Source organism: Elephantulus edwardii, unplaced genomic scaffold, assembly GCF_000299155.1.
Source record: "Elephantulus edwardii isolate Elephantulus edwardi_28Jun2011 unplaced genomic scaffold, EleEdw1.0 scaffold00050, whole genome shotgun sequence".
NCBI classification, from domain to species: Eukaryota; Metazoa; Chordata; class Mammalia; order Macroscelidea; family Macroscelididae; genus Elephantulus; species Elephantulus edwardii.
The window spans coordinates 13,855,349-13,873,399 of NW_006399800.1; the positions used below are offsets into that span (position 1 = coordinate 13,855,349).

The 18,051-nt window shown below is 42.4% G+C and overlaps 2 protein-coding genes across 2 annotated transcripts in view; one reads left to right on the forward strand and one right to left on the reverse strand.

The window, feature by feature from the left end:
* Nucleotides 1-3,675: 3,675 nt before the first annotated feature.
* LOC102858054 (gametogenetin-like) lies at nucleotides 3,676-4,759 on the reverse strand. Its single transcript, XM_006886700.1, has 4 exons — nucleotides 4,713-4,759; nucleotides 4,417-4,666; nucleotides 3,897-4,360; nucleotides 3,676-3,808 (listed from the first exon to the last, which is right to left on the reverse strand). The coding sequence occupies exons 1-4, from the start codon at nucleotides 4,757-4,759 to the stop codon at nucleotides 3,676-3,678; spliced, it is 894 nt and encodes a 297-aa protein (XP_006886762.1).
* The window catches only part of EPB41L4A (erythrocyte membrane protein band 4.1 like 4A), a 373,049-nt gene continuing 359,755 nt past the window's right edge, over nucleotides 4,758-18,051 (forward strand). The window contains exon 1 of the mRNA XM_006886688.1: nucleotides 4,758-4,856. Within this exon, the coding sequence (XP_006886750.1) occupies nucleotides 4,758-4,856 (99 nt within the window). The remainder of the gene's footprint in view (nucleotides 4,857-18,051) is intronic.

Below are 18,051 nucleotides of genomic sequence, written 5' to 3' on the forward strand. Positions count from 1 at the left end.
GGCACATAACAACAACAACAAGAACAAGTGTTCTAAAGTAATTATGAGTTTTAATGTACAAATGATCAAGGGGTGGAGACAGGAACCTGCTTTATGTAAAGTAAAATCTCTTCCTTCATGGCTTGAATTCCTGAAACCCTGCACAGATGGTCTACATATAGCCATACAATTACAACTATTCTGAGGTTGTTATTTGACTCATTTCTGCAGTTCAAATCCACCAGCAGCTCCATGGGAGAAGGATGGGCATTTTCCTCTTGTGTGACTTACTGCCTCTAAAAACCCATTATAGGGTCAGCTATGGGTCATTTCCGACTCCATGGCACACACCACCACCACCACCACATAGATTATTAGGATAAAATGTCATCTTGACCAAATAAAACATAGGGTGTCGTTTTTTTTAAAGTCTCTGAAAAAGAGACAAACTCTAACCTAAGTTTTAAATAAATTATATTATGTTACAGAGGGAGCTCTGGTGGCATAGTGGCAAGAAGCTGTGCTGCAGTCACAAGGGCACACGGTTCGATGCCACCAGCTGCTCCATGGTAGAAGAATGGGCAATCTCCTACAGTGCAATTAACTGCCTTTGAAAACCCACTGGAGGGTCAGCTATGGAGGGTCCACTATGGATCGATTCTGACTCTACGGTACACAACAATAACATTGTGTTATGCATATGTTGAACAACAACAACAAATCAGATTTGCAGAAAAAATATTTAAATAATATCTCATGCATTTGTTTCTCTGGATAGTCAAGTCTTTCTTCAAACCCCCATGTTGTTGTTGTTGTTATGTGACTCATAGCAACTTTGTATACAACAGCTCTGAAGCCTGCCCTGTCCTAAGCAAGTCTCATTGACTCTGACACACCTACCCACATTGTCCTAGTTATTGTAGCAATTCATCTTATCGGGGGTCTTTCTCTCTTATGCTGTCCCTCCATCCTTCTGAGCATAATGTCCTTCTCCAAGGATCAGTCCCTCCTGGCTACATGCCCAAAGTATGTGAAATGGAGCTTCAAAATCCTGGCCTCCAGGGAGAAACTCGGTTTCACCCTCTCCAAGAGAGACCTATTTGTTTTCTTTGCAGTCCATGGTATGTTCAAGACTCTTCTCCAGCACAATTCAAAGGTATTAATTTTCTCCTGTCATCCTTAGTCATTGTCTAGCTCTTTGAGGCATAGCAAGTAACTATGAAGACCATGGCCTGGATCAGGCCCATCTTAGTCTCTAGACTGACACTGTTGCTTTTTCAGTACTCTAGAGAGGTCTCTGACAGCAGATTTACCTAATGCAATTTGCCTTAGATTTCCTGACTGCTGGTGCCAAGAGTGTTCATTTGTGGAGCCAAGCAAGCTGTAACTGTTAACAACTTCAGTCTGTTGTCCACCCATCATGGTACTGCTAATTGGCCCAGTGGTGAGAAGCTTTGTCTTCTTGATGTTGAGCTTCAATCCGTATTGAAGACTACAGTCCTTGACCTTCTGTAGGATTGGAGGAAGACTCATCAATAACCTAAGTTATGTAAATGACACAACCTTACTAGCTGAAACTGAGGAGGACCTGAAGTGCTTGCTGTAGAAAGTCAAGGACTGTAGTCTTCAAAATCCCATAGACAAGGTATATATGACTTTTAAGGAACTGTCAAATTGTTAACCAAACTGGGTAACATTCTTAGTAGGTAGAGTTCAAGTTGCTCATATCCTTACTACCAGTTGGTTTGGTCAATATTTTTAGTTTTAGTCATTTAAGTGCGTAGAGGTATTTCGTGGTGGTTTTAATGACAGATGAAGCTGAGAATCTTGTCATGTATTTTATTGATTACTTATAAATCTTCTAAACCAACCAATCTACCCCTTTCAGTTACTAAGGAAATGAAAGTTTATGCAATGTAAGGACTTTTATAAGGAATGTCTTTAGCTTTACTTTCAAGCCTTATTTTTAAAATAGCCCCAATCTAGAAATAAGCCAAGTAGTAAGTAGAGCAGGGTTTAGAGCTGTTGCAGATAGGGTCAGTATGAGTCTCAAGTGACTTGATGGCACATAACAACAGCAACAACAGTCAGTGATTATTTTAAATATGAATATTATATATAATTCTAGAAATGTAGATATTTTGTAGTAACAGTAGATGAAAAGGTTGCCTGAGAGATGTGGGTAGGAAAGGGAGGGAAGAATTAGAATGTACAGGAAGAAACCTTTGGGGGTGATGGCTCTTGATTGAATTTTAATGAATGTGTATGGAACATTGTACATTCTAAATATATGCCAATTAGAGCTCAATAAACCCAAACCCATTCCCTTCCAGTGATTCCTATCTAGAGTGACTCCACAAGTTATACAGAAAGAATGAAAGCTCACAGTGCTTTCTTGGCTAGAATCTTTATAGAAGTCGACTCTCAGGCCTTCTGGTTCCTAGAGAGAGCAATTCCATTTGCACTATCCACATTTCTTTTTTCATCAGTCTGGCAAAAGAAATAGAAAAGGAAATGTCTTGCTCAGAAAAGGCTGCTGTTGTTGAGGTAAAAAGGAAAAAAAATAAAAGGAAAATGAAGGGACCATATAAAGCAAATAGCAACAAAATGGAAAAACAAATTATTGTACTTAGGCTTGTCCCCCATCTCAAACCACCTCATCCACTCTCACCCTCAAAAGTAGGTGCTTCTACTGGATAGTGCAGTAAAGAATGAGAATCTGTTATGAAGTCTTTGAATCATCTATGTTAACTGGTGTCGAAAACATTACAGTGGCAGTAGAAGGCCTGCATAACTAGAAGCCCCAAAATACAGACTGTCGGCTTATATTAGAAAAAGCCGAGCAAAACTTTGCCAGTAAAATCCCACGCTGGACAGAGAATTTGATTAGAAATTCAAAGCCTGTTCCAATTTCATGGAAAACTTGGAAGATAAAATAATGGCCGAATTCATAGTGAAATAAAGTTCATGCCAAACATAGCAGGCTTATTTTGCACTTTAGGGATTGTACTCATCCGTAGTTGTGCTGATTGTTTTAGAGGAGGCTCTGACGGCAGGGAGTAATACTCTGTGTCAAACCACATTGGAAGGAAACTGCTTTACAGTACAAGCTGGGAATTGTTAATTTCAATTCTTTCAAACCAGTGTGCTCACTTGTTTTAAGCTGCCAACGTCCTCGATTTTAAGCAAATATTTTTGGGCTTTGACTATGGAGTAGTAGAAGAGGGGACTCAAAACCATATCTGATGAGATAGGTCTTTCTTTTTATAATATTGAATATACAGTCCCCTCTGCCCTTCCCTTTACTTCCTCCCCTGGTGTCTCCTCTAACCGCTATTAGGCATTAACTGCCTGCTGGTTCTCAGTTGGAGATCACAGATTGCACCTGCCGGGCAGGCCAGCAAGGCTTGTGCCTTTTTCATTTGCAGCAGTTTCGGCTGCGGGTGCACCGACACGAGGGTCCACCAGGGGTCACTGCTGCCTCGGAGCTATTGTGTCCGCGGGTCCTAGACGCGGCCGGTCTAGCGGAGGGCGTGGGGTTGGGAGCGCGGAACCCCAGGGTCCAACCAGAACTGCGCCTTACGCTTCCAGAGCCGCCACTGGTCACCCGGGGAAACAGACACAGCGAACTGGGCTACAGACCGAGACAGCCCCACGGCTGAAGCACAGCGCCCAGGTCCTCACAAGGACCTACTCTCACCTCGCCACAGGGACTACCTTCGCTCCGCCCTCCGCCCCCAGCTGAGACCCCGCCCAGAAGGGACGCCCCCTCCCCAACCGCCGGGTTCCTGCTCTTCTCCAGGGCATTTTGCTGACGGCCGGGGCCTGCCTAGCAGCACCTGGGCAGCTCGGAATCCGGGCGCCACCCATCGCGCCACCGAGAGAACTTTCCCCAGAGCCTCGGGGGCCTGGCACACCTTGGGTGCACCCCGTTCGCCCAGCGCCCAACCCGGGCACTCGCTTCTCCACCAGCCCACAGATCTTCCCTGCTCATGGGATTTCCTCCTGGACCGAGAGATTCAACTTGGCCACTCACAGTAGTGAGCTCCAGCTGCGCCCCGTGACGAGCTGACCTCCCCTCGCCAGTCTCGGTAAGGAGCACGCTGCCCTTAACAACCTTCCTTTGGCTTCTTGGTTCCAGCAGGTTGGGGGGTGTTGGGAGACAGTGGTGGACTGGGTGAGGACTCTGTCCAGGGAGTAGTGGGTGGGTACCCTTGACACAAAAGAACGAGCCGACCCCTCTGCATTCAGCGGACCGGGCCGGGGGCTGCGGGGCGGGGTCGGAGCTGGAAGTGCGTGTCCTCTGAGGACCGGGAGGCGGGGGAGCCTGGGCCGCGCTCCGGGCGGGCGCTGGAGGAGTGGGCCGAGGCTCTTCCTGCCGCTTCCAAGTCCGGGAGGGGCATCGAGCTTTGGTCCTTCTCTAATTTTGCCTCTTGCCCTCAGTGCCAGGAGACTTTTGTCTTCGCCGGGACAGCAGGAGAGCCTCCACCTGGGGACGAATCGGAGCCGCGGGATGTGCGGGGACGCGCTGCCGCCCTCTGCGAGCAATTGCGCTGGCGCTTGCCCGGCGGCTCCTGGGCGCTGACTGCCGGCGGCTCTCTCCGCGCCTTCCTCGCGCACCCGGGAGGCTCTCCGCGCGCCCCTTTCCGCGCCGGGGCGCCTCCTTTCACCCTCACCGCTGCGCCGACTACAAATTAATGCCTCGCGCTTGAGGACAGGGGGTGGCTCGGCGCCTCGCTCTCGGCTTTCTCGCCTGCCTGGAGACGGCCGCGGCAGACATGGGCTGCTTCTGCGCTGTTCCGGAAGAATTTTACTGCGAAGTTTTGCTCCTGGATGAATCCAAGTTAACCCTCACCACCCAGCAGCAGGGCATCAAGGTAGGCGGTGGCCGGGGGCACGTGCTGGGGTGGCCGATCCCGGGGGTCCGCGGCTTTGTCTGAGCGCTGTCACCGGACAGGGCTGGCGAGGAGTCTCCAGTCTCTGCAGTGACGAGAGAGGTGGCAGCCCGCAGCGCTCCGAGTGAGTGGACGTGTCACAGCGGGTTAAGTTTGAGTTCTTTCATAAAGGAAAGTGAGTTTGACATTTCAAAGGTTTCCGTAAGCACCGGCTCTCCGTTGCAAGCCCCACGGAAACCTAGACTCTTGCCAACATTTGTTTCCTCCAAAGGCATTTAGCCCCCTCCTCCAACCTGCATTTCCCAAAGAGATGTAAAACCGTATATATATATATTTACCCCACCGCAGTGTTGAAGGCAAGATTTGCCTCAGTTTGAAAGGGTGTGTGTGTGTGTGTGTGTGTGTGTGCGCGCGCGCGTGCGTGTGCGCGCGCGCGCGCTCGCGCTCTGCCTCCTCTTGATGGGGGAGCCTTGGAGAAGTAAACTAGTTGACTCTCTGAGACAAATAAATACAATATTTATTGCATTGTTGTGATTTGTATTGCATGGCTTTGTAGTGGGGTAATGCTACTTTCGGTTGAAAGGAATTTCCTTTTCTGTAAGGAACTTGCTTTTATCAACACCTTAAGTAAACCTCTCTCAGGGTGACTCATTAATAACCTTGCTCCTTTTTGTAGGTCATTAAGGTGCAATTACTACTATTAACCTAGAGAAACCAAACAAAGGCTGTGGGAGCTTGCGGAGATCCACTTCCTTAATTTTGATAAGTGCGCACCTTAACAGTTGACAACCTGACTGAAGCGCTTGCGCTCTCCTTCTCCTCTGGCAACAGAGTAACTACGTTTTGTTTTCCTTGCGCCTTCAGTTTTAAATCACCGAGGCACTTTAGATAATGAAGCAGCTGAGTCTGAAAGGAAACCGCTCCCCTTTAATAGAGGTGACCGACTGAGAAATCAAGTTCAGGCTGCCAAGTGTCCTCTCCTTGTCCTGACATCTTTGAAGTTAAACCAGTGGAGTAGGCCGTGGGTATTTCCCTGTGTGAATCCAGAAAGAAATGCCATTTTCACTTTTCTCTATGCACACGAAAGCCACTGTTTCTGGGGAAATGCTTTAAGTTTGACGTTGCCATTGTTGGTGTACACGATCCTTATTTCAGAGCAGTAAGGTTCTTTGGGGAAAGTGGTAGAGGAGGAGGGGGGATAGATATGATAAAATATTACAAAAATTAAAACATGACAAAAATTATAGCCACAAGATTAATACTTTAGGAAAATTGTTTTGACTAGTGTTTCCTCAATTATAGTAAGCATCTCATTTGCTGTTTCTTTTCAAGGCCAAAACTCACAAATTCTTTGTAGAAGGTATTTATCTTAGATATACTCTGGGCTTTTGTGTGTATATTCCAGAAGAAGACTTCTCTCCAAAAGATGAAAATCAGGAAAACCGCTTACTTTAAAGATGATTTACCAGTGGACACTATGAATAAAAAACAGGCAAAGATCACAAAACACCCCCCCTATAATACACAGATTTTTTTTTTTTTGTTTAGAAGCAGAGATGTTAGCTGGGAGAACATAACTGATGATCTGATACTAAAACAACAAAGAAACCTTTCTGAAGTGCAAAGTCTGAAGTCATCTGGAGGTTGAGCTTCCTATTTAATCATGAAAGCTGTGCCCCTGTCAGCTGTGGAGTGTGTACATTATTCTGTCAAGAGAGCAGCCAAGACTTGGGATCAAATGGAATAATTTTGCAGAGAATCATGAATCAAAAAATCCCAATCCGTAATTACTTTTTAATACTCAGTGGTGCTTATCTTGTTTTACAAATAGGTTGAGAATTAGTGATTTGAAGGCAATAGCAAGTTTAAATACTGTTATTTTGGATCTGTGCCATATAGCTAAACAATAATTTAAGCAGGCTTTTGTTGGAAGTAATCATTTCACAACTGGCTTGGCCTCTTTCAGTGTCACAAAAGCATGCCACAGTTATTTTGATGGCCATATGTGTAAAACAGATGTTGTCTGTTGAAGTTAACCATATTATCTATAACTACAATACTGCCATCAAATTCATGTGGTAAGCACCTATTTATTTTGGTATGTACTAAATTAAGCACAAATGTTTGTTTGTGTTACATATTGTATGAAAAAGTATCTTACACATAGTCTTAATACATTTATTTAATACAGACTTGGCATTTTCTTTAACTATTCCCTATCCCCACCTGCCTGTATGGGGGGGGATAGGTATAATTCATGTAGATTGCATTAATTAAATGAACTCCTACTTATGTTTGTAAATGAAATAAACAATTATTTCAAAGTTAAAAGTCATGTTTCTTCCTTGGGATAGTACATCTGAGAATTTTGATTATTATTAATTAAAATCAATGTTGAGTTTGAGATTCATACCCTGCTTTTCCCCATGAAACTAAAATAAGAAAAATATCTATTTCTTTTTCCTCCAAAATTGTTTTATAAAATCTGTTTTGAGAAGATCCATTCTTACTTTCTTGTTTGTGGGATAAAACAGTTAATTTTACCTTAAAGTTATTTCCATATATCACTTAGTGGGAGATTTTACAAATTTTTAAATAATTACAAGTGTGAGAGAATGGGAAAACTGGCTTTTCATATGTACTAATTTTTAAAGAAAGACAAATAATAAGATGTTCTTTGTAAGTAAAGATCTTTAGAAACTCTTTGAGTTTGTTTAAGCACTGATTCATAAATTGAAAATTTAGTTACATGGTGATTTTCTGCAGCTTAGATAAAGTTTTTCCATTGATTTAAAAAATTCATTATGTAGGAAGACCCTTTATGAGATGGATTGATTCAGTGACTGGGATAATGTGGGTAGGTGTGTCAGAGACAGTGAGATTGGCACAGGATAGAGCAGGATTTAGGGCTGTTGTACATAGGGTCACTATGAGTCACAGGTGACTCAATGGCATATAACAACAACAACATGTATTCCCACAGAAGTCTTTCAGCCTTAGGACAGTAGTTATCTACCTCATATGTTAACGTTGTTGTTAGATGTCGAGTCATAGACGACTCATAGTGACCCTATGAATGAAAGGCCTGAGCACTGTTCATACATAGAGTTTCCAGGGGCAAGCCTTTCAGAAGTGGATGCTGCTCCTGCTTCCAGGCTTGTTTTAGTCAGGAAGCTCCAGCAAACACTGTCCACCATGGGTACCCATTACCACGTTTGGCACATCAGTGTCCCAGTGTTCAGCATCACAGCAACCACGAGTTAACTCTGTACAGTAACCACGAGTTATCTCTGTACAGCAACGCACAGATCAGTGCTATACCACATAGAAGAATGTTTGACAGGAAAACAATTTGAACCCGGCCTAAGGGCCACAGATTAAAATCACCCACCTTTGGCTTGGTAGCATAACTTTCTTTCCACTAATGTGTCTTTAAAGTGAGAAAAAAATGCAATAGCTTTTCCTTTTGTGTTCATATATGTCAATATTAACTATCAATTACTCAGTGATTTAAAAGTGTCACAGAGGTTAATTTCACCTTGACAAACTTGAAGACTTTTTGAGTCCTTTGCAAGGTTTAAAAATCCTTTTATTTTACATAAACTGAAAGTTATTACTCTTTGTTCTCTACTGTTACCTTGTTGTTTATTCAAGTAGAAATTTCTACTGTGGTAGGTCTTTTAGTTTGACTGCTGTTAGGGAGCTTTGTGGCTTAGTGGATAAGTGCTTTAGCTTCCAACACAAAGGTACCTGATGGTTAAACAACAGCAACAAGTTTGTTCAGGGAAACTTTTGTTATACCCTGGGTGTTATGTGTTGTTAGATCATGGTTTGTTAATGTGCTGGGAGAGATCGGGATCTTTTCTTTTTGTTGTTGTTACTCTGTACCATCAAGTCAGAACCAAATCGTAGCTCACCTAGCAGATTTTCAGAAGTTGTACATCAGATGAGAGGAGATCACTTATCTTCTCCTTGCATTAGGAATCAACATTTAAATTTGAAATGATTATTGTAAGTTGTTTAATATACAAAAGCAGTTCAATCACTGGATGATTATAAATCTAGTTCTCAAGATGCCTATTACAAGTATAAAGCCAATTGATGTTGTTAGTTGATGTCAAGTCAAATATGACTCACAGAGTCATTATGAACAGTGGATCTGGAGCTTGCCCTTTCCTGTGCCATCTTCATCCTCTGTGATATACTCGAACCCATTGTTAGACTCACTGTGTCAATCCATTTTGATGAAGATCTTTCTCTCTTTTGCTTATTCTCCATTTTCCCAAGCATGATGTCTTTCCAAGGACTAGCCTCTCCTAAAAATATGCCCCAAATATGTAAAAGCAGTCTCACATTCCTTGCCTCTAAGGAACACTCTGGTTGCAATTTTTCCAAGACACATTTGTTTACTCTTTGGGCAGTCCGTGGGATGCTTAGTGCTCTTTCCCAGCACCACAGCTAAAAGGTAGCAATTCTTCTACCATCCTTATTCATATTGTCCAACTTTCAGATACTAAGGAAGCAATTCATCATGGCTTCAGTCAGGTGCACTTTAGTCTTTAAACTGACATCATTGCTCCTTAGTACGTTGGAGAAATTCTTGACAGCCGATTTTCCCAATACAGTATATCTTTTGCTTTTCTGGCTTCTCTTACCAAGAGTGTTGATTGTGGCTCCAAACATGATGAAATAATTGACAACTTCAGTTTCTTCTCCATCTCAGATGATGTGCCCTACTGGTTTGTTGTTAGGTCCCTTGACTTGAGTATGACTCAGAGTGACCTGTTTGCCTAGTGATGAGGATTTGTGTTTTCTTGATGTTGAGATGTAATTCATGCAGAAGGCTATAGTCTTTGATCATTGACAGTGTTTCAAGTCCTCACTTTCAGCAAGCAAGATTGTATCATCTGCATAATGCAGGGTGTTGATGAGGCTTCCTCTAATCCTGACACCACATTCTCTTTCCTCAAGTTCAGCTTCTTGAATGATTTGCTTAGTGTAGAATTTGAGTAGGTATGAAGAAATGATACAACCCTTATGCACACCTTTATTGACTTTAAAACCATGCGGTCTTCTATTCTGTTCAGACAACAGCTCCTTGGTCTAGATAGAGATTTTCCAGAGACTGGAGCTGGAGAGCTCAGCCACTGCCCCCATCCACCTACCTAAGCTGCTGCCAGAGCTAAAGCGACAGAAGGCTGCCCACTCCTCACCTTACCTGAACTTGAGCTGGAACTAGAGAGGGCGATCCTATGCCATGATATTTGTACAGCTGCTTGTTAGTTTGGTTTGCTTTTAGGAATTACAACACTTACCTGCCAGTTTGTTATATTGAGGGGGTGATTTGCTGTTTATTTTATAGCATAAGTATGTATGTGCTTGCTTGTTTATCTTGCTCTTATTACTACAGTGCTTATCTGTCAGTTTGCTGTACTGGAGTGACTTGCAGGTTGCTGAATTGCTGGAAGCTATGTCATTGACATTTCAAATATTAGCAGGGTCAACCCTGGTGGACAGGTTTCGGCAGAGCTCTCAGATTAAGATAGCCTAAGAAACAGGCTTTGCTATCCAGTTCTGAAATAACAGACCTTTGAAAACCCTGTGAACAAAGAGGAACACTGTTAGACATAGTACTGGAGATAGAGCCCCAGATTGGATGTCACTCAAAAATGAGGAGAAACAGCTGCAAGCATTCCTTAATGACTGGAACGTGGAATGTATGGATTCTGAATCTAGGAAAATTGGAAGTTGTCAAAAGTGAAATGGAACATGTAAAAGAGCAATATTCTAGGCATTCATGAGGTGGACTGGTTTTGGCCACTTGAATCAGACAATCTAATGTTCTATTGTGCTGGGAATAAAAAAAAAATCAAGGAAGAATTATGGCATCGACAGTAAAAAAGACCATTTCAAGATGAAATAGATTAGAATTTTCATTTTAGAAAGATTTCAGACCTCTGGATTGTATTATAGTGAACCGTGAGGTGGTCATTTGTTCCCCTCCCCCCCAGTGTATTTGACTACATTAATTGGCAAGATGGAAACTCCATTTACTTTAAAGTTTTAGGTAAAGTTTCCTTCTAGTCAGCCTCAAGTTTGTGAAATAATATTGTTAATTTTGGTGCTTTGATCAGCAGCTTTCCAATAAAACAGGTATTATAATTTTCACAAAATTTAGACTGGTAAAACATATAAGGAGATTGAAAAGAAATGAAAGGCAATTATTTTTCACAAATCTTGTTAAATAGCTATGTGAATATCTGTATCTTTTGGTACAGCTATATCTTGTTTACATCATATAAGGTACAGTTAGGGACCTTGTAGTAATAAGTTGAAACATGTAATCATACATGAATATTTCTGTTAGTGTAACATTACTTAGGGAGCTCTGGTGACCCTAATGTTCTAGTAACCCAAGGGCAGACAGATGGAATCCACCACCTACTTCACAGGAGAAAGATAGGCAATTTTCTCTTGTGCAATTTAAATTTCACCTTCTGAAAACTCACTAGATGCTCAGCTATGAATTGGTTCCAATTCAGTGCCTCATAATAACAGCATTATTTCACTCTTATAGCCTAATGTAAAGGGAGTTGTTCTGCCTCTGGGGCTTCAAATCCATCAGCAGCTGTGCAGGAGAAAGATAGGCAGTCTCCTCCTGTGCAATTTATAACCTCAGAAAACCTGATAGAGTGTCAAATAAGAGTTAATCTGACTCAATGGCAATGAGTTAGAGTGTTTTGAGTTTTAAGTTGGGTATGACTGGGCTAGAACAAGGAGACTCTGGTGGTATAGTCCATATTATGCTTTGTTGTTAACCAAAAAGCCACATGTCTTCGAGGTTTGAATCCATAGGAAACATATGGGCAGTATTTTCCCATTATATAGTCTTAGAAACCCAATGGAGTGTTTCTATGGTTCTGAACTCCATGCCAGTGAGAAGACAGACTATAACCATCATCCATCTTTGTGTCCAGGTTTCTAAAAATCAAATCTGGTGCTCGCTTCGGCAGCACATATACTAAAATTGGAATGATACAGAGAAGATTAGCATGGCCCTTGCGCAAGGATGACACGCAAATTCGTGAAGCGTTCCATATTTTCGACCCTGAAATTAACCAGTCTGTAATGAAGGCTAAGTCCTTTCACCTGCAAATTTCGTCTTTGGATACAAAGCTAAGTGGATAGTCCTTACGGAGGGACTGTTTAAAAAAAAAGAAAAAAAATCAAATCTGCTTACTAGATTGTAAGTTGAACCTGTATGTAAAAGGCCTCTCAATTTTGCAAAGAGTTTTCTTTCCCCCCTTATTTGTGACTTAGAAACCATATAAAAAAGAAAAACTGTTCTCTCCAGCAGGCTGTTTTTCCAGGTTGTTTATACTTTCTTAATCAATAGTAGATCATTCTTTACATTTGAGTTTACAAGCCTGTAAGCCCCACAGAAGATTACTCGTCTTTCTTTCTTGGAGCCACTGGTGGACTTGAACCATCAGAGGTGCAGACTTTGGGTTAGCAGGAACTTCCACCAAAGGAAAAGTGGTGTTTTTTGTTTTCTTTTGTTTTGTTTAAATTTTATCATAACATTTAAAAACAAGGTGGGAAACATCTTTTCTTTGATACTTTGGGTCAAGCCAGACAATTCTTAGTGTGGGAGAATGTACCGTCTATTGTAGGACGGTTTAACAGAACTGTGGTGGCCTAGTTAGCCGAGAGTTGTGCTGACGACCAGCTAGCTGCTCCATGTGAAAAAGATGGGCAGTGTCTTTTCTATGCAATTTACAGCCTCTGAAAATCTGTGGGAGGGTCAGGTATGAATTGATCCCAGCTCAACAGCAGTGATTGGAGTTTTTGATTTTTTTTTTTTAATCCATGAAATGAAGTGGTGCGTGTCCCTCAGTTGTGATACTTAAAAAATGTCCAAGACATTGCCAGGTGTCACGTGTTGGTTCTTAACCTCACTTGAGAACATTGCCATAGAAGACAATAGCTGTTTGGTGCACCTGCTTGCCTTTCTGCATTCACACACTCATCTGAACCATCCTACACAAGTTGGATTGCCTTTGCAGCCTGCCCAGGCAGAGCTAAGCGCCTCTCTGCTCCTGGCATCGTTGCTAGAGTGCTTATCACATCACAAGGATTCTTTCTGGCCATGTCTGCCTCCTCCAGCAGCTTATGAGCCCCTACTTGTGATTCCCCACGCTAGCACTATACATCTCATGTAATAGATGCGTATTAAATATAATTTGAATAGAGGAATGAATGGAGTGTTACAGTTGAAATAGGCCACATTGAAAGTCTTGTCGATAATGAGGATCCTTTGCCATTTTATTCTTGCTAGGAAAGACCAGAGAATAAAGCGAACTTCACTGTGGAAAATCTGTTGCCAAGATACTCCAATTTTTGCATTGATAATGGGTAGGAAATGATGGTGCAGTGGACTGAATGCAGGCGGCCTGTTGAAGAGCTGATTAGCAGCTATTTCAGAAAACATGAATCACACAATTTTTGTAGTCTAGAAGTAACTATTAAGTCTTTCTAGCACTCTTGTGTTTTTTGTTTTTTTTTTAAATTATAACTTTCCCTTTCCAACTTGAGAAAGGGTTTGGAAGAATGGCGTGTACAAGAATGGATAATGGATCCTTACACTTCAGCTATGCTGCTTCTTCTTCGCCTCTTGTTCTTTAAAACTGCCTGAGAGCAGTGTCAGTTTCACAGTGTGAGTTTTATGCAATCTGGGAACAGCAATGTGCTTTATAATGTTCCTGTATTGAAGCACAACATCAAGGAAACAAAGATTCTTACCATATATAGACCTATTGGCAGCTTCATGATGGATGGAGAAGAGATTGATAACTTCCGCTTTCTTGGTTCCACAATCAACACTCTTGGCATCACCGTCAAGAAATCAAAGGGCGAATTACATGGGGAAAGTCTGCTGCTGTCAGGGACATTTCTAGAGTACTGAAGAACAATGATGTCATTCTGGAGACTAAGGTATGCTTGATTCGGGCCATGGTTTTTTCAGTTACTTGCTATGCATTAGAGAGCTAAGGATGATAGAAGAAGGATCAATGCCTTTGAGTTGTGGTTCTGGAGAAGAATGTTGAACGTGTTGTGGACTGCCAGGAGAACAAACAGGTCTGTCCTTGAGGGAGTGAAACCAGCTCGCTCCCTGGAGGTAAGGATTTTGAGGTTCTGTCTCGCATACTTTGGGCATATGGGCAGGATGGAACAATCCTTGGAGAGGAACATCATGCCTGGAAGGGTGAAGGGACAGTGTAGGAGAGAAAGAACCAGGATGAGGTGGGTTGACTTAGTGGCTGGAGCAATGGAATTAGGTTTGTTGGAGACCATGAGATTGGTGCAGGATAGGGGAGGTTTATATACATAGGGTTGCAGTGAGCTGCAGATGACTTGATGGCACATAACAACAACAACAACACATCCAATTTACTATTGAAGACATATAAAATAGCTGAAACTACTCCAGGGCTTAATGTAGAAGAGAATGTCAGCAAGTTCAGTATATGGCTTTTATGAACAAGAAGGTTTTAAGTTTTTCATTCTGATATTTGTCTTCAGGCCTGTTACAAACTTGACAAGTCAGATCCAGTTCCCTGTACTCTGCCAGCCTCAGAGATTGATGGCTTTCGCAGAGCATGATCTCCTCTGGTTTCTTCTTAGTAGTTGTCACTGAGTAAGTTGTGTCTGTGGTGACTGTCAGTACAGGGTGGTCCTTCACAGCTTGTGCCTGTTGGTATGCTGGAGTCCATTGTTGTGGCTATTGTGTCAGTCGTCTCCTTGAGGCTCCTTCATTTTTGCTGATCTCTTTACCAAACATGACATCCTATTCTTGGACTGGTCTCTCCTACTGATGTGCTTAAAGTAAGCCAGCTACCATCCTGTCATCCTCGTTCCTGAGGAAGCAGTCTGGTTATATTTCTTCCAGGATGAATTTGTTCATTCTTTTAACAGTCCCATATTCTCTGCCTGTACTACAGCTTAAATGCATTTTGATTTTGCTTTGAATTGTATGAATAACTGCCATGTGCTTCTCTGCTGGGAGTTTTGCCTCTTAGACTGATATGTTAAGATTAACCAGGCATCTGTTATCACATGTCGTAGGCATAGATGGAATACGTGTATTAAGGTCAGGAACCAGTCAGTTTAGTTTGTGACCCAAACAGCTTACACCGTCTGTTTGGAGAGTGTGCCATTCTCAAAAAAAAAAAAAAAAAAGGCTTGCCATGTATGCATTTCCTTTCTGAATGTGAAATAATCAGTCCTCTTTAATGCTGCCTATTGTTAATCCTTTTTCTGTAATGAAACAGTCTTGTTAAAAGATTCCCCAAGGGCTGAAATGGTTCCTCCTATGGCTCAGGCACTGGCTTCCAAACATGTGAGAAGTTTGTTTTCCAGGGGAGGGTATTGACATGCCAAGAGGAAGTTAGAACAAGAGAGATGGCAACAGACAGACAAGGAAAATGGAGAGGTGCTGAGTACTCGCCTGTGCAGACAATAGCTGAAGGGTCAGATGGCGAGGGAGGAATCAGCAGACCGAAACTGAAGAGGGATTTGAATGCTGCAGCATATTGTTTAGAAATGACACATTGTGGGCACAGAAAAGAAAGCATAGTTTGCATGCCCGAGGCTCCCGGCTTTGTGGTCATTGTGTTTCAGGAGTGAGTTAGAAAGTGTTTTGTTTAGAATCCAGATATCCATACAGACTCAATCTTGTGTGAGTGTCAGGCCCCTAAAACTAGCCTGCAGGAGATCACTTAAGCTTTTAACCATTCTAGTCCCACCTTGTTCTTTTCAGAGTGGTGTTTGAGAAATGGTCTTGGAGCCTCTGCTATTGTCAGTGTCACTTGTCAGAATTGGCTTTTCTCTATCTTTTGTCCAGGCCCTCACACTTTGAAATCTCCCAACTGGGCCGTGGGGCTGCCTTCAGTGTGTCTCCTTCTCCTCCTGTTCTGTGTTCCAATCCTGACGCCTTGCTGTGTAATTATTGACTTTGTGATTGGGTGAGTGACTCTTCTTTTGGGTCAGCCAGTGCACTTTCCTCGTCTGTAAACTGAAAGACATGATAACTGCTTTACAGGATGATTGTGAAAATTTGAGGGAAGACCTTAGGCAACCTAGTTTTGAAGGTGCTCGGTATTGGTAACTATTAGTTTATAGTTGGCTTAGTGGTTAGGAACTGCACTGCCAGCCTGTAGCATGCAGCTTGAATTCACTGGCTGCTCCTTAGGCAAAAGATGGGCACTCTCTGCCTTTCTTACCTACAGTTTCTGAAAACCAGCTGGAGGGTAAGCTGTGAGTCGGTTCTGGCTCGATGGCGTATAACAACAACAACAACAACAACACTGCCACGTAGGATAACATCTGGTGTCAAAGTTGGTAGGGTGTTGTGCTGTTAACCCAAAAGTAGTGCCTTTCTGTTTGTTAGAATCCACCAGGGATGCTCTAGAAGACAGATGGGCACTTCCCTCCTGTGTGATTTGCAGTCTCTGAGAACTTGCTGGAGGGTCAGCTACTAGTGATTCTTACCCAGCAGCAGTGAGTGAGCAAATGTAGGAGTTGTGGGTGGAAAAGCACAAGTGAATGTTAACTGACTTGGTAACCGATAGGTAGTTTAACTCCACTCAAAAGTATCTTAGAAGAAAAGGCTGGTGATTAAAGCCTGAAAAATCAGTCATTGAAGACCCCAGGGAGCAGAGTTTCACTATGATACCCATGAAGCATAATGGATTGCATTTAGGAGAGGGACATGATGCTTGGAAAGGCAGAGTGACAGCAAAGGAGAGGAAGACCCTCTGCCAGGTGGATCGACACGGTGACAGACACAACACGTGCGCTAGTGTCGGGATGAGTGAAGATGGCACAAGATAGGACAGGGTTCAGATCTGTTGTTCATAGGGTTGCCGTGGGTTATACTTGACTCGACAACACCTAACAGCAGTAACAATGGCAGCTAGATTTTGGTTTTAGGACTTCTGTTTGCTAGAGAGATCCGTAGGGTATTGCACTGGCAGCCCCAAATGATGCCTCTTTGGTTGTTCAAACCCACCAGTAACTCCTCAGGAGAAAGATGGGCAGTCTCCTCCTGTGTGATATACAGCCCTAGAAAGGCAATGGAGGATCAGCTGTGAGTTGACTCTAACTGTATGGCCATGAGTTTGAATTTTATGAGTGTTTTATTTGCTGTTTAGTTTATTTCTGAATTTCAGCTTGTGACAGTTCCACCGTCGCTGCTCAAGATGACATGAGCTCTGAGAGTCATCGGTTATTGCTAGAATGACGGTTTGATATTCATAGCTGAGTCCTCTAGAGGATTTTTGGAGGCTGTAAATCACACCAGAGCTGATTGTGCATCTTTTCCCTCCAGGATTCAAATCACCAGAGCAGCACATTCTTGGGATTAGGAATGCAGCTTCCTGAAGTGTGAAGTGGCATTTCATTATGATTTTGATTTGCATTTCCCTATAATGTGGAACATCTTTTCCTGTATGGACTGGGTATGTGTTCGTATTGTTCAAAGAAATCTGTTAGCTTCTTGCTTATTTTTAAATTGGATCATCTTTTTATCATCATTGTATTGTTTAGTTTACTCTTCATTGTGCTAGAGCCAATTCTCTACCATAGCTAGCCCTCATAGCTGACCCTCCAGTGGCTAGGGGTTCTTATAATATTAGCTCCAAGTTCCTTAGCAGATATTTGATATACCAGTTTCCCCTTCTCTCATTCTGTGGGTTCTTTTCACTTTTTTGATTGTATTCTTTGAAACACAGACTTTCCAGTTTTGATGAAGTCCCATTTATCAGTTTTTTTCTTTACTACTTGTTCTTTTCCTATTATGTCTAAGAAACTATTTCCTAACCCAAATCATGGAGATTAACTCCTCCCCCCCCGAAAAAATTTTGTGGCTTTAGTTTTTATGTTTAAGTCTGTAATCCGTTCTTCAACATTCGGCAGGTAAATTACTCAGCCGTCTCAACACCATTCTTTGAAAAGACTGTTATTTCCCCCCCCCCCTTTGGATTATCTTGGCATGCTTATGAGAAACCATTTAACCATGTGAGGGTTTATTTCTCCACTCTAAGTTCTATCCTGTTGATCTACTTATGTTTCATTCACCTTTAAACATCTTTTATTATATTATTATTATATTTATATA